We start from the raw sequence: 16,958 nt of genomic DNA, 5'->3' as shown, positions 1-16,958 counted from the left end.
GAGGAATGTACTGGGAGAAAGAGAAAGGGCTTCTCCCTTTACTTCTTAAAATGTAGTAATTCATCTCACATAAAAGACACAAGAAAAAGTTTTTATAATGAAGGGGAAGAAGGGGGAAGTAAGAGGGAATAAGTGAGCCTAACTGTCATCACATTTGGCTTAAGAAGGGAATAACACACATTCAACTGGGTATGGAAATCTATCTTACCCTGAAGGAAGGCAGGGGGGAAGGGGATAGGAAAGGGAGGATAATAGAAGGGATGACAAATTGGGAGAAGGGGTAATCAGAAGCAAACACTATTGTGGAGGGACAGGTCAGGGGAGAGAATGGAATAAATGGAGGGCAGGACAGGATAGAGGGAAATATGGTTAGTCTTTTGCAACATGACTGTTATGGAAGTGTTTTGCATGGCTACATATGTATGACCTATATCAAATTGCCTGCTTTCTCAATGAGGGTGGGTAGGGATGGAAGAAGGGAGAGAACGTGAAACTCAAAGCTTTAAAAATGAATGTTAAAACTGTTTTTGCATGCAATTGGGAAAAAAGTTGTCTAAGCAATGGAGTATAGAAATCTATCTTGCCCTACAGGAAAACGGGGGTGGGGAGGTTTGAAGGGAAAGGGGTGGTTGGGGTACACACTGTGCTGGAGTGGGGGATGGGGAGGAAATAATGGAATTCAAAATCTTGTGGAAGTGAATGTTGAAAACTGAAAATAAATATATTAAAGAAAAGAAATTCAATCCATTAATCTGGCAGTATTCTACAAGCTAAATGGAAACACATAGACCAGTAAGGAAACTGCTACTACTGTCTAGGCATGAAAGTGCAACTACCATCTAGTAATGGTGTTAGGAAAAGGATTCCCAAACCAAATAGAAAGTACAAACAAGTTATTCACTGCTTTAGACTATCTGGGCCATAGTGCCTTTCTATTAAAGTAAGTAACAAGCAGAGCAAAGAGCCACAAAAGACATGATGCAGCTTTTGACAATAGCAGGGTCTTTCCTAAGGAAGGGCTTTCATAGTATTTACAAATGACTTGCTAGTTTCAGTGATATCTTTAGGAATATCTGTCCTCATTTGTTATAAGCATTTTATTTTAGAAGCAGTTAAAGACAAAAAACAGGTCCTTGAAGTGTTAACATCAACAGATGGGGGAACGGCATCGCTGAGTAGGCCACAGGAATTCAGGGAACATTTTGAGGTAACTAGGAGCAAAGCACTAATAAGCAGGTATGGTTAAGACTATTACCAGAGCAACAGATGAATTTACTCACTGGATCTTGCAAAAGGCATGTACAAAACTATTATATATGGCAAATAACACAAAGATGGAATACCTGAATTTATGTTTGAATGGCATTAGGGGAGGGGTGATACCTATAATACCTGCAAATGCCACAGGAACAGGAGGCAAGAGGAATAAGTCTGAATATAAAATATATATATATATGTATATATATATAAGCAAATAATAAAAATAACAATACTAACAAAATTAATATAGTTATTTAGTGCCATACCAATCAAATTAGCAAAGATCAAAAATCAAACTAGCAAATTTTACAGCTAGAAAAAAAATAGAATTCATCTGAAGAAATCAAAGGTCAAGAATCTTAAGAAGTAATCATCCAAACAATTTTTAGTGCTTGTGAAAAAATGGAAAAGCCAATCAACTTAACAGATGAGTTGCACAGAACAAGAAGCAAATAAATATAACTGCCTAGCTTTCAGTAAACCCAAAAATCCCAGCTTCTGTAGCAAGGACTCATTATTTGATGAAAATTCTGGGAAAACTGGAAAGCAGTCTGATAGAGATCAGTTTCAGACCAACACTAAACATCATATACCAACATATAATCTAATTATATAATAGGTCACATCATAAACAAATCAGAACATAAAATGGAAAATTTTGATTACAGAAAATGTTCTTTGCACTAACAAAACCAATATACCTAAGATCAAAAGGGCTTCTAGCCCAGCCTGCAAAGAATCCTGTAGGGGAAACCTACAATTCTGCCACTTTGAACCAAGAGAGTTTCCCAGGTGGCTGACAGGTGTGGAGTCCAGCAGCAATATAATCTTGCACAGTCCCAAACCCAAGTGAGCAACTTGCAGAGCTCACACCAGGGAAGCAGCAATCAGTATTCTCCCTGGACCAGACCACTTTGGAAACACTGGAAGCTTGCAAGTTCTTGTTATGAGCTGTCCCCAATATCCTCAAGTTGGTTGTTGTCCGTTTTTGAAGAGGACCAAAATGACATCACCATGAAGTTTCAGTGTGTCTGACTGTGACTGATCCCACCAATATGAGCTTGGAATGCTCTACCACAGGTTGGCCACAGATAATCCGTATGAATATTGGGGGGTGGGTACTCCAAATTTGAGTATCCTACGTTTACTTTGTGTTGTCTCAATTCTGCTTTGCTCAAAGAGCACAGCACCACTTCCGATGTGGGTACACCATGCTGAGCAGTCCTGTGCCAGTTTCTCCCTTGTTGCACAGTCAAATCCAAAGTTCTGGAGAGAGACCTTGAGAGTATCCTTGTGTCACTTCTTCTGACCACCATGTGATCACCTGCCCCATGTGAGTTCTCCATAAAAGTCTTTTTGGCAAGTGTATATTTTGCATTTGAACAATGTGGCCAGCCCATCAGAGTTGTGCTCTCTGAAGCATAGCTTGAAAGCTTGGCAGTTCAGCTCGAGCAAGGACTTCAGTGTCTGGTGCCTTATCCTGCCACATGATCCTCAAAATCTTCCTAAGACAGTTCAAATGGAAGGAATTCAGTTTCTTGGCATGGTGCTGGTAGACTGTCCATGTTTCTTTCACAGGCATACAACAACGAGGTCAGCACAATGGCTCTGCAAACCTTCAATCTGGTAGTCAGTCTAATACCTCTTCTCTTCCAAACTTTTTTCGGAACCTCCCAAACAATGAGCTAAGCCCTGGCAATGCATGCATCAACCTCACTGTCAATGCGTACATCAAGTAACACAACACTCAATACCCCACAAAAGCAGAACCAGCCCAGACCTCCCCCAAAAGGAAAAGTCCCAGGAATGTCATAGCCAAAATCTAAGGCTTCCACATCAAACAATAAGTACTGCAAGTAGCCAGAAAAAAGCAGTTCAAGTACCAAGCAACCAGTCAGGATCACACAAGATCTGATAGCCTCTCCTAGAAATATGTGGAAGTCCTGAAATACAGTATTGCAAGAGGCAAAAGCAATAGGTTTAATATCAAAAATAACTTACTCTACAAAGGAGAGGATAATCCTATGGGGGGAAATGGGTCTTTAATGGAATAAAGGGTTTTCAAGCATTTGTGGTAAAAAGTCAGTTTAGTTGTTTTGGCAATCAGCTATTTTATATTTTCTTCATTATCAATCTTTTGATTTTGTTTCAATATTTCTAACTGTATCATGAAATCACTGATTTCTGTTTGGTCTAGAATCTAGTTTTGGGGGGATTTCATTTCTTGAGTATAAAGTGTATAATTTTCTTTTCAAAGCTATTTATTCCATTTCTAATTCCAGCTCTCTACCCAGAGCTGCACAGGAATTTTGAATTGTAAATATGAAACTCCTGAGAAACCTAGAAAGGTAAATTTATTTGAACAATCAAAAAGGTCTTTATGATGATATACTGTAAACCCTACGATGAAGGAAAAGAGGCACATACACCTTCAGAACTTTATTATGTTACGGGTACTATATGATCTAAATTAAAAAAATAGATGTCCTGGAAGTGCACCGATTTTATTTTGAAGACTTTGTGAAGGGATTATAAATAGTATATACTAGTATAAAGAAAGAGGGGGTAGATTTTCTATTTCCAATAGCTGAGACACATGAGAACAGTATATAAATATGGAAGAAAAGGTAGGGAAAGTGGGTTTCAGATGAACCTTTTTCTTATCTGACACAAAGGAAAGTTGAACCCACACACTCTCACACAGTTTGGTATAGAAATATCTCAAACACAATACGGAAACAAGAAAGAAGAGGGAGAAGTAGGGTCCTGAAGGAGGAAAATACCAGGGAAGAAACTGTCACACACAAAACAAATATCCTGGTCCTGAAAAGGAAGAAGATAAGAAGGGAGAGGGAAGGAATTAAAACAGAGTGAAAGAAAAGCAAATAACTAGAATCTAAGGAGGTGTGTATCAATTAGAGAATATTTGAATAAATTGTATTACATGAATGTAATAAAATATTTCACCTTAAGAAATTATGAAAGAGATGATTTCAGAGAATCCTAGGTAGTGTGAACCGACACAAAATGAAGCAGGCAAAAGCAGAACAATTATACAACAACAACAAAATAAAGAAAAAAAAATAAGAACTCTGATAAATGCAATGGCCAACCATGTCTCCAGAGTACTTATGATGATTTACGATGCAGAAAGACATGCATTTATTTTGACTATGCTTATTTGTTATATGTGATTTTTTTTTAGAGGTGAAAAGGGTGCTACCTATAGTGATGCCCCATCCCCAAAAGAAGGCCATTGCAATGTTTTGAAATGCACGGAAGAGAAGAGAATGAAACTCAGAAGGAAGCATAAACAAGCAGGATTAATGTGGAATTTGCTGTATGCTCTTTTAAGGAAATTTTATGAAATGAAGATTCATAGTTTTGTATACAATCCTCTTTTTTTGAGTTCTACTGTGTGTGAAAATGTTCCTCCTTTTCAGTTTTTAGGTTCAGAATTAAGTTTTTTTCAAGTTTCTCTTCCTACTCAAAGATTAGGAAGTACTTATCTAAACCTTCATAAGTGGTATTCTTTCAGTACAGACTCTGCACCTGCTTTTACAGAGGGGCTGCTGCACCAAAACAGAAATGTTCTTGATTTGAGTTAAAAAGACTCAAATTCAAATTTTACCTCTATAACTGACTGGCTTTCTATCCCTGGGCATGTCACTGTTTTACTTCTTTGTGATTCAGTTTTCTAATGTGTAAAATGGAGATTACAAAAACATGTATCACCTACTTCACCTAGAGTGTGAAAAACCAAACGAGAATGGATTAAAAGTGTTTTCTAAACAATACTTTTATAGTAAAAAGAGGCTTTGGCTACCATCATTATCATTAGCCTAAAGTTCCTAATATACCTGGGGCTGCTTATTTGCCAAGCTCTGTTCTTAACTCAAATGATGCTCCATGTAAGTCAAATCAAGAAAGGTTATAGGAGAACCATCTCTTCTCAAGTCTAACAACTTGCAAAACTTTGTGTTATCTGACTCATGTCTCAAACCTTAAATTAAAATTTTCCAATTTTACAAAAAACCCTAAATGAAGAACTAAGAGTAAGTTTTGCAGTAATATGTGATGTAAGTTATGTCACTTCATTAAAACTATAAGCTACTAAAGGGGAGAAACAATGTTATGAATGTTCTACATATTGCCTACATGGGTTACCTGATAAAGCATCAACAATATGCTTTTCTTATGATAATGAAGTTTAACTTTAAATCAAATAATACCATTACTTCAAAATTTAAACATTTAAATTACTAGCATATTATTTCTTCCACTGATGAACATAATGTCTTACATCAAACATCACCTAAAACATGCTTTTTAAATGGCACAAATCTCCCATAACTAGCACAGGCAATTTCTTCTTTTTGAACCAATAGCATGTGGAGAAAAAAATCAGCTTAAGATGGTAAAGTTCCAAATCCAAGAGCCAAAATTCTGTAAATTTCAATGTTAAAAAAACACTTGAGACTACATATCACTCTGAAATCTTTAATGTAAAAGGCTCTAGAATGGAAATTTGATATATAATGCTACACAAATTTGCTACGTAATGCAACTACGTATACCATAGAACAATGACAGGGAGTCCAAGACAGAAACATCTTGTACAGTAAAACAAATGATATTTTATCAACCTCTAATTACATTGGTTAAAAAAAAAAGCATGTATTAGGAAAACTTACTATGAGCAAAAAAGTTATTACAGCAAAAATGAAAAAACTAAAATATGAATATTTCACAAAACTAATGTATTTCACTCATTTTCACTTCAATATATTCACCAGATAAAGGTAACCCACCCAAAGTCAGATAATTTACAAAATTGGACTCCTAACTTAAATTTTACCTTTGGTGGAGACTATTAATTTCTTCATCCTTGCGGTTTATTTCCACCCTAGCAGTTTTGATAAGTGCTGAAATATTCTTCTTAAGAGATTGGTTCTCATTTTGCAGACTGAAATTCTACATAAAATATTAATTAACATACATGTTTAAGACTTTAAAGTAATATTTATTAAAAGTTAGTCATTTATTTAGAAGAATGAATTAAATACTGCATAAGACAAAAAGACCTTTTAGATTATTTTAAATAATTATATCAGTTAAGATTACTGCAAGGTACTATTTAGAATAGGAATCATTTCATTCTTTGTTCTTATATTCCATAGCATCTAGCATGTTGCCTGACATGTAACAGATATATAATTTTATAATAATATAAAAATTCATGTCAAATTCTTTCATTCTATATTTAAATTTTCTTATTTCAACACTGAGGGAAACGTTAACTTCTAGAAAGGAAAACAGGATCCTTATATTAAATATCAGCTTCCAATCATCAGAAATCAATGACAGGCAAAATACTTAACAATTTAAATAATTTTAAAAGGTAGCTTCAGTTGAGAATGAGTAGCATAAAAATTTGGACAGTATCATAGGGATAATTAGTTTTACATCCTTAAGTTTTGCTTGGCAGGGAATTTAAGCAAAGTAAAGTTTTGGTACACCTGCTAAAAACTGTATCAAACAAAGGAGTCAAACTGCGAAGCATAAAACATTACTTATTCAACAAGATTTATTCCATGTCTACTACGCACCAAGCACTAGAGATACAAAAACAAGACTATTTTACAGTCCCTGCTCTCAAAAAGCTCAAATTACATTGGGAGGGGAGATACATTTAAGGAGGATGTGTGTGTATGTATGTGTATAGATAAATAAGCATGTGTCTATATACAGACACATACACATATATATAATTAAATACAAAACATATATAAAGAAATTCTAGGAAGAAAACTCTGGCAGCTGGAAGGTGTTAAGAAGGTTCAACATAGCCTTCCTGTAGGCCTTGCTTGAGCTTAGTTTGGAAGGAAGCTCAAGATTCTAGAAAGTAATGGTGAGGAGAAGTGAATTCTAGGCATGGTAGAGAGACAAAAGATGGAAGGTCGTGTACAGGGAACAGCAGGTAGACCAATGCGACTAAGATACAGCGCACGAAAAGAAGTAACATATATTAAGTCCAGAAATGGAGGCTGAGCCAGACTGTGAAGAGCTTTAAAAATCAAACAAAACGGTCTGTATTTTATTCTAGAGGCAAGAGGAAACCACTGCAAAACTTCTTGAGCAAGTGAATGATATGGTCAGATAAATGCTTTTTACAACTCCTTTGATAACTATCAAAAATATCAGTTTAAATTGCTTCTGCCGACAAATTTAGCACTTAAATTTTTCATAAAATACACAAAAATAAAATATAAACATGCTAAATATGGTTCACCTGTGTCTGTACTTCTTTATACTTATTCAGTAGCTCTTTAATTTGCCTCTGACATTTTCCAAACTCAAGCTGCAACTGTAAAACACAAAATAAATTATGACTAGCTTAAAACACTTTCTTTAAGTGTTCTCACAAATTAATACATATGAAGAATGGCATAATGAAGGATAATTTTATTAAGAAACATTTCAAAAGATCATTAATTTAGAATTAGAAGACCCAGCACATACAGTATCCTGTTTACTGCATCATGCTTACCCTAGATATCTAAATTCAAGGCATACAAAAGAAACTGTCAATTTACCCTTAGCAATCATGTCCCATAGTACAATACATATTTCAGAATGTTTCATTATCTCACTTGACAAATCATGAAGAAAAAATATAAAAATATCAGTGGTCATACTCTAGAATATTTGTAGTCAGTCTATTCTACTAAAGACAAACAAGTCATAATTATTTAAATTTAGCTCGTAAAAAAAAAAATAGCATCATCACGGAGAGGTAACATGGTATAGTGAACAGGCAGCCAGGCTTGGAACCAGAACAAGCTGGATTCAAGTCTCACTTTTGAACACTGTATGATCCTGGTTAAGTCACTTAACCTCTCGGTGCTCCAGGTAATTATAAGTCTCTAAGTTATAGAATTGTGGTTGATCAGCATTGGAAGATGGCGTTTCCTCACCAGGAAAATCCATGGACTGACGACATTACAAGTTCTGACCAAAAATACATAAAATCACACTTTTTCGTAACTAGAAAGAATAGAAAATCAGGTATCAATTCATCTGTATTACATCCAATCTAAAACAGTATGTAGTCACATATATTTGTTCAGTTTAAAATATTATAATCCTGTATTTCCAGGGCCACAAAAATCATAGCTTTATCTCTAATAGTTAGTGCATACGTCATTATATGTTGCTTCCTTTGCAGTTCCTTCTTCAGTCAAAATCTCCTCATACAAATCTAAGCAATTCCTCGATGGTGGGCAGAGTTTGGAAGAATTATCTGAAACAAAAATTAATAATGTTTGACTAACCTATCTGATTGTGCTTAGAAACAAGTACTGTAGAATCATAGAATTTTAGAAGAGGGAAAGAAACTTAAAAGATTCTTCATTCCAACCTCCAGAACAATAAAATGAATTTGTCAAGTTTGCAAAACAGGGGAAAATATATTTATAGTCATAAATATTAGCAATAAAAGATCAATCAAATGAGGTTGGAAGCGAGAAGAAATATATAAAAATCCTTTATAGAAGGGAAAGTGTGATATGTCCAAAAGGAAAAGCAGACCAGGGATTCTTAACCATGGGCCTGGGAACCTGTTTTAGTGAGTGTGAGTGTGTGATTATGTATAGATATGCATGTGTATATTCACAGATATACATAGCTAGGTGACACAGAGGAAGAGTACTGCGCCTGAATTCAGGAAGACTGAGATTCATAAATTAAAATCTGGCCACTGTAGTTAGCTGTGTGACACTTAACACTGTTTGCATCAGTTTCCTCAAAATAAGCTGGAGAAAGAAATGGCAAACCATTCCAGTTTTCTTTGCCAAGAAAATTTCAAATGGTGTCACAAAGAATTGGACATTACTGAAACTAAACAACATATGTGTATGTGTACACAATACACACACACATACCACAACATTCACTGGGCTGTTTGTTCCTGTACCCAACTTTAGCTTACTTTGCTTTCTGCATTCTTGTCTACTTTTTACAGCTTTTCAATATCTTCTCTCACTATTTACTCTCACTTCTTGCTTTGGTCAGTGTTTTCTTACATCTAGTCAGATCCACCGTGTGTCCCAACCTACTAAATTACTGCCATTATGTGGGACACCAGAAAAGCAAGCTTGTCAAAACTTGTGTATAAATTAAAAATAAACAGGCCACAGGCGAGGTTCTGAGAGAAAGTATGAGTTTCAGGGGGCAGAGCCAAGATGGTGGAGTAGAAAGACAAAAAAGTGCAGGCTCTCCCCACACAGCCCATAAAAAACCTGTAGAGAGGGACTCTCAACAAATTTTGGAGCAGCAGAAGTAGAGAACAACAGAGTGGAGGAGATTTCCAGTCCAGGGTGACTTGAAAGGCCCATGGGAAAGGTCGGTTGCACCGGACGTGGGGTAGAGCGCAGGGCCCTCAGGAGCAGAATCTCCAGTCACAGCAGTGGGTTCCCAGATCCCTCAACCCACAGGCGCCAAAAGTCAGTGACAGGGTCTTTTCAGCTGGCCAGGAAGGGCGAAGGGCCTTCCCATGGGCCCAGCCTCTGGCAGCAGCCCGCAGAGGTCACACCGGGCAGGCAGCAGGCGGCAGGCAGTAGGAGATCTCAGGGAAGCCCTTACAGCAGCCCGAGACCATTGCTGGAGCGTAAAAACCCCTGGGGACACTGAGGGAGCTGATCTTTGTCTGGCATTGAATGGTGGCCCTGCCCCCACAGCTTGACTGAATCCCACCCCGCCAGTGCTAGCTTGGGTGGAGAGGAAACTCTGCTAAGATTTTGGGCACAAAAATCCTTCCCTGTGCTCAGACCAGTACACGCTTGATTGTGCCACCTTGGAGGAACTGAGATCTTACAGGTCCCCAGAATATACCCTACTCTTGACAAAGGACCCAAAAGCCAAGTAACTGGTTGGGAAAATGCCCCAAAAAGGGAAAAAAAATAAGACCATAGAAGGTTACTTTCTTGGTGAACAGATATCTCCTCCCATCCTTTCAGATGAGGAAGAACAATGCTTACCATCAGGGAAAGATGTAAAAGTCAAGGCTTCTGTATCCCAAACATCCAAAATAAATATTCAATGGTCTCAGGCCATGGAAGAGCTCAAAAAGGATTTTGAAAATCAAATTAGAGAGGTGGAGGAAAAACTGGGAAGAGAAATGAGAGAGATGCAAGAAAAGCATGAAAAGCGGGTCAACACCTTGCTAAAGGAGACCCAAAAAACTGCTTAAGAAAATAATACCTTTAAAAATAGGCTAACTCAATTGACAAAAGAGGTTCAAAAAGCCAATGAGAAAAATGCTTTAAAAAGCAGAATTAGCCAAATGGAAAAGGAGATTCAAAAGCTCACTGAAGAAAATAATTCTTTAAAAATTAGAATGGAACAGATGGAGGCTAATGAATTTATGAAAAACCAAGAAATCACAAAACAAAATCAAAAGAATGAAAAAATGGAAGATAATATGAAATATCTCACTGGAAAAACAACTGACCTGGAAAATAGATCCAGGAAAGACAATTTAAAAATTATGGGACTACCTGAAAGCCATGATCAAAAAAATAACCTAGACATCATCTTTCATGAAATTCTCAAGGAAAACTGCCCTGATATTCTAGAACCAGGGGGCAAAATAAATATTGAAGGAATCCACCAATCATCTCCCGAAAGAGAAACTCCTAAGAACATTGTGGCCAAATTCCAGAGTTCCCAGGGCAAGGAGAAAATATTGCAAGCAGCTAGAAAGAAACAATTCGAGTGTTGTGGAAGTACAATCAGGATAACACAAGATCTAGCAGCTTCAAGGGATCGAAGGGCGTGGAATATGACATTCCAGAAGTCAAAGGAACTTGGACTAAAACCAAGAATCACCTACCCAGCAAAACTGAGTATAATACTTAAGGGGGAAAAAATGATCTTTCAATGAAATAGAGGACTTTCAAGCATTCTTGATGAAAAGACCAGAGCTGAAAAGAAAATTTTACCGTCAAACACAAGAATCAAGAGAAGCATGAAAAGGTAAACAGCAAAGAGAAGTCATAAGGGACTTACTAAAGTTGAACTATTTACATTCCTACATGGAAAGATAATATTTGTAACTCTTGAAACTTTTCAGTATCTGGGTAGTTGGTGGAATTACACACACACACACACACACACACACACACACACACGGAGAGAGAGAGAGAGCAAGCGAGAGAGCACAGGGTGAATTGAATAGGATGGGATCATATCTTAAAAAAATGAAATTAAGCAGTGAGAGAGAAATATGTTGAGAGGAGAAAGGGAGAAATGGAATGGGGCAAATTATCTCTCATAAAAGAGGCAAGTAAAAGACTTCAGTGGAGGGAAAAAGAGGGGAGGTGAGAGAAAAAACAGGAAGCTTACTCTCATCACATTCGACTAAAGGAAGGAATAAAATGCACACTCATTTTGGTATGAAAATCTATCTTACAACACAGGAAAGTGGGGGAGAATGGGATAAGCAGGGTGGGGGGGATGATGGAAGAGAGGGAAGTGGGAGGAGGGAGAAATTTGAAGTCAATACTCTTGGGGAGAAACAGGATCAAAAGAGAGAATAGAAGCAATGGGGGGCAGGATAGGATGGAGGGAATTACAGTTACGACTATTATGGAAGTCATTTGCAAAACTACACAGATATGGCCTATATAGAATTACCTACCTTCCGAAAGGGAATGGGTGGGGAGGGAGGGATGGTGAGAAGTTGGAACTCAAAGTTTTAAGAACTACTGAATATTGTTCTTGCAACTAGGAAATAGAAATACAGGTAATGGGGTAGAGAAAGTTATCTGGCCCTACAGGACAAAAGAGAAGATGGGGATAAGGGAAGGGAGGGATGTTAGAAGAGAGGGCAGATTGGTTTTAGGGGCAATTAGAATGCTTGGCGTTTTGGGGTGGCGGGAGGGGAGAAATGGGAAGAAAATATGGAACCCAAAATTTTGTGGAAATGAATGTTGAAAAGTTAAATAAATAAATTTTAAAAAAAAGAAAAAGAAAGTAAGAGTTTCAGTGCATGTACTCTGGAAGATAAATTCTGGCAACTCAGAGGCTCTTTTTTGTTCATTTTTACTTCTAAACCTTTGTACATTGGTGTACATTTGTACACTGGTGTTGCCAATTAAGTGGAGTGTTCCTGTATACAAAGCTTTTACCCTACCATATAAAGAATTAAAAATAGCAATTATTTGCAGACTTACCATAGGAACAAAGAATTAAGAGTCAGAAGAGAACTTTGAAGTCAAGTCATAATAGGCCAATATTCCCAAAAGAAAACTTCCTATACATACAAAATTATTTACAGCAATTCTTTTCATTGTAGAAAAAAATTGGAAACTAAAGGGGTGTCCGTCAATTGGAAACTTGCTAAATAAAGTATAATAAATTAATGTAATGGAATACTACTGTTCTATAAATAATGAAAGAAATTATTTCAGAGAAAATTTGATAAGACTTATGAAATAATGCAGAGAGAAGTACAGAGAACCAGAACAACAATTTATAATATAACATCAGTATTCTAAAAATGAACAATTTTGAAACACTTTCAGAGTTTTGATCAATACAACAATCAACCATGATTCAAAGGAAGGATGATGATGGATGCTACTACCGCTATCCTGACAAAAACATGGACTAATATGGAGATTGAGACGTACATTCTGGAAATGACCAATGTGGGAATTTATTTTTCCTGATTATGTTTATTTGTTATAAGAGGTTTTTTTTCCTTTTCCTTAGGGGGAGAGGGGAAGAAGAGGAGAAAAGAAAAAAAAATGCTTGACAACTGAAAAAATGAAATAAAATTTTATTTTAAAAAATTTCAAATTAAAATCCTGAACTCCAACTTCCTAATTTTCCAGACAAGGTGACTGAAGCTTAAAGAAGTTAAGTGACTATATGATTTCAGAAAATCCTGAGTAGGATGAACTGATGCAGAGTAAAGTGAGAAGAACTAGAAGAACAACAATAATTTTAACTTCTCACTTAAAAAAAAAAAGACAAATTATTTGGGAGAAATTCATGATGCAAGACATATGCAAGGAGTTGGTATTCAGGTTTTACACATTAATATAAAATGGACTTAAAAATTTGTCTTATACTTTAAACTTACCAGTTAGAATATTATCTAGTCCAGCATAAATGTCCAATGAACTTTCATCATTATTCTTAAGAGGAGAAGCTACAAGAAAAGTAACATATAGTCAAAACCTGACTTTTCCATGATCTTTCAGTACAAAGCTAGCACAACTATCTATTATTAAAAAGGTTATGAAGAAAAAAAATCTCTTAGTTAAGAGAGGAGACAAGTTCAACCTCAATACAGACAGACAAAACCTTCCTATGAACTCAACTGACTGAGTTATATGCTAGAGAATTTACTTATTAAGAAAGCAAAATTAGTAATATTATATATTAGGTAGAGCTTGCTATATTTCAAATCAATCCAAGTTGGAAAGGTATCATAATTCAAACTATAAATATAGTTTTGCTATATATTGATTTTGAATGCATATTTACATCATATTCTACAATGACTACTTTATAAATTGAAAATAACCTTGAGAAAAATCAAAGAAATCAAAATGATATATAGTATCTAATTTGATTTTCCTTATTACTGTAGATTACTTCAATTACTTTCATCTTAAGACATGTTTTATAATTGTTACCTTTTAATAGCATTAGTGACAATTTATTGGAGTTCTTTACAAGCAGGTAAAAATATGCAATTGTAGACCAAAAGGAAAACATGTATTGATCCTTGGAATGTTATAAAAATTGTGAAGTTATGTTTGTAATCTGCCCTAAATTCTTTTTGATTTTTGTTCATTACCCTATTAACATTTTTAAAACTTTCACCTGCTTAGTCCTATCTCTTTAGAAGCTTAGTAAAAAGAGAAAGGAAAAAAATTATTACAGGTAAAAATCCTGGCATGATTAATTCCATAAAAAGTACACAATGATATTACAGTAGGATGTTAGCAATTAATTGACAAAGAAATCATCTGAAGAGATTAAAACAAATCAAAGACAGAAATAAAGGTTCCATATATACACCAAAAATAAAATATTCATAGTAGCACCTTTTGTGGGGAGCGAAGAACTGGAAACAATGTAGGTGCCCAACACTGGGTAATGACTAAACAAATTATTGTAGATGAATGTAATGGAGTAGTATTGTACCAGAAGAAGGAATAAGTGCAAAGAATTTAGAAAAATGGGAAGACATATACAAAGTAAGCAGAATCAGGAAAAAATATACGCAATGACTACCACAATGTAAACCAAAAAAAACATTAAAAAAGGGAAAGAAATGCCATAACTATCATGACCAAGCTTAGCCCTGGAAAAGAGTTATGAAAAATGGACCTCCCTCTCTTCTTTTCAAAGGGGGGGACTACGGCTGTAATATATTCTACATAATGCCAGACTTGATTGTTCTATTAGCTAGTTTTGCTAAACTATTTTTCTCTTTTTTATTTGCTGCTACAAGGGATGGTTTCTTTTTTATTTATTGTTACAAAGAATGGTTAATTGGGGATCAGAGGAAGATGGAGATTTGAGAAATGAAGGTGATATAAAAATAAGTACCAATAAAAAAAGAATGAGAAGAACCAAAGGAAAGCTCCTAACTAACTAGGTGGATCCACTGATGAGGTGATGTAAAGTCACAGATATCATATAGGATGAGAAGGTGTAGAGACACTGCGATCTGCATCAACAAAAGAAGTAAATATGGTGATGAAATCACTAGATCACCAAAAAATAAAAGTCGATACCTAACATCTAGGTAGTAAATTATTAGGCAAAAAGTTTTAGTGGATGAGAGGTATAAATATTGTACATACTTTCAACATGTCACACCTCCCAAGATGCTAGATGAATGTTAACTGAGATTTTTTAGATAAAGATCACTCCATATTCAACTGGCCATTTATTTAGTGCCTACTATATAACAGGCACCATGCTTGTCACTAGGAATACAAAAGCAAATAAAATAGTCCCTCCCTTCAAGAAACATGTTTTCTATTGAAGGATACAACATACATGCACAAAGATAAATATCAAAAACTTGAAAAACTTCACGTAGGCAGTAGCACCTGAACTAAGTCTTAAAATACGTCAGGGATTCTAAAAGAAGAAAGTGAGTTAAAAGCATATTCTAGTGAAGTGATATGGCTAGTGTAAAGGCACAGTCAGAGATGGTACACTGAGTCTGAAAGACAAGCTAGCTAGTCAGTTTGACTGAACATAGAGAGCATAAAAGAGTGCAAAACACTAAGTCTGGCAAAGCAGATAAGAGCCAGATGAAGGAGACCATTAAATGCCAAGCTGAGAAGCTTGTATTTTACACGAAAAGCAATGAAGAGCCAATGAAAGGTTTTTAGTAGGGGATGACATGGTCAGTCCTGGGTTGTAAGAGGATCAATTTGGCATCTGTGTAAAGAATGGACTGAAGACAGAAGAGACAGGAATATCATGAGGGGACCAGTGCAAGAAATAATGTAGTATTAGGCTGGTAATCAGAAAGAATGTATAAATTAAATGTATAACTAAAAAAAGCATTTATTAAGCACTTAGTACATTGCCACACATCTGCTAAGCAATGGAGATACAACTATCAAAAGAAAACTAGTCTCTACCCTCAAAAAATTTATATTCTAATGGGGGGAAGAAAACACATTTAGGTGACAAGAGGCAAGGGAAATCTGATCAGTGAAGTCACAGGGATGGTAAAATGAAGTCATAAAGCAAGAGACTGACAAATCCTTTCCATAATGGTAACATTTAAGTGATTGTTATTCCCAGAGCTAAAGGTGAAGAGGGGATAAGAAAGGGTGGTAGTAGCACACAAAGTGACATGACATGAGATAGCCAGGGAGCTGAGGCCTGAGTAAGTCTGGCAAAAAATGGTGAAACCTTACCAATCAGAACCTCAGGGTCCTAAGGACAGAGCTGGAATACCCAGTTGGAGGTGGAAACTAGAATACAATAGCCATGACAAAAAGAAGGCTTAACAAAAGTAAAAGGGATAGAGCCAATAGACCTCCAAATCTAAGGATACTTTCCAGCTAAAATAACAGGGCAACCACTGTTTCCCATTTTTCAGACAGCAGGGCTGTGGACACTTATGTTGAGTGAGGGCCCAGGCCTTGCCATCCAACCTCTCCAGAAGGTGGGGGGCAAGTGGAGAACCAGAGCTAGGGTTGCCAATTGTGTTTTTAACAGAATCAAATCCATGTGGTTTATGTATTTTTTCCTTTAATCTTGGGCACTTTGTTTCTCTTTCTGAGAACATAACTTGAAAACACTACAGAGTCAATACTCACATAAAAATGTATCCCATAAATTCTGTACAGTTTTTACATACATTAACAATGTATTCCTACAGCCTTCTAGATAATTCAGTACCTACATACTGTAACATCACTTTCAGTTATTTTTATTTCTTTAATAAATTAATTTTTTTAAAAAGAAGGCTTAAGAGCAGTAAGACTTAGCAACTATCTGGATATGAAGTCACCAAAAAGGAGAAAAATCAAGGAAAACTTCAAGATGACAAACTTGGGAAGACAAAAAAACAAAAGGATAGTGGTGGATATGCCCAACAGACATTTGGCAATGTGGAACTGGATCCAAGAAAGACATTAGGGCTAGAA

At 35.9% G+C, this 16,958-nt stretch overlaps 1 protein-coding gene across 3 annotated transcripts in view; it reads right to left on the bottom strand.

Moving 5' to 3' along the window:
- The window catches only part of CASP8AP2 (caspase 8 associated protein 2), a 43,754-nt gene that overhangs the window by 14,688 nt on the left and 12,108 nt on the right, over positions 1 to 16,958 (bottom strand). For all 3 annotated transcript variants that reach the window (XM_072642831.1, XM_072642832.1, XM_072642830.1), the window contains exons 3-6: positions 13,409 to 13,477; positions 8,463 to 8,563; positions 7,553 to 7,627; positions 6,119 to 6,234 (exon numbers count right to left, since the gene is read on the bottom strand). In XM_072642831.1, the coding sequence (XP_072498932.1) occupies positions 6,119 to 6,234; positions 7,553 to 7,627; positions 8,463 to 8,563; positions 13,409 to 13,477 (361 nt within the window). The remainder of the gene's footprint in view (positions 1 to 6,118; positions 6,235 to 7,552; positions 7,628 to 8,462; positions 8,564 to 13,408; positions 13,478 to 16,958) is intronic.

This window comes from Notamacropus eugenii, chromosome 2 (assembly GCF_028372415.1).
Source record: "Notamacropus eugenii isolate mMacEug1 chromosome 2, mMacEug1.pri_v2, whole genome shotgun sequence".
Taxonomy (NCBI): Eukaryota; Metazoa; Chordata; class Mammalia; order Diprotodontia; family Macropodidae; genus Notamacropus; species Notamacropus eugenii.
The sequence above is the reverse complement of the archived record's forward strand: the minus strand, read 5'-3'. Positions and strand labels throughout refer to the sequence as shown.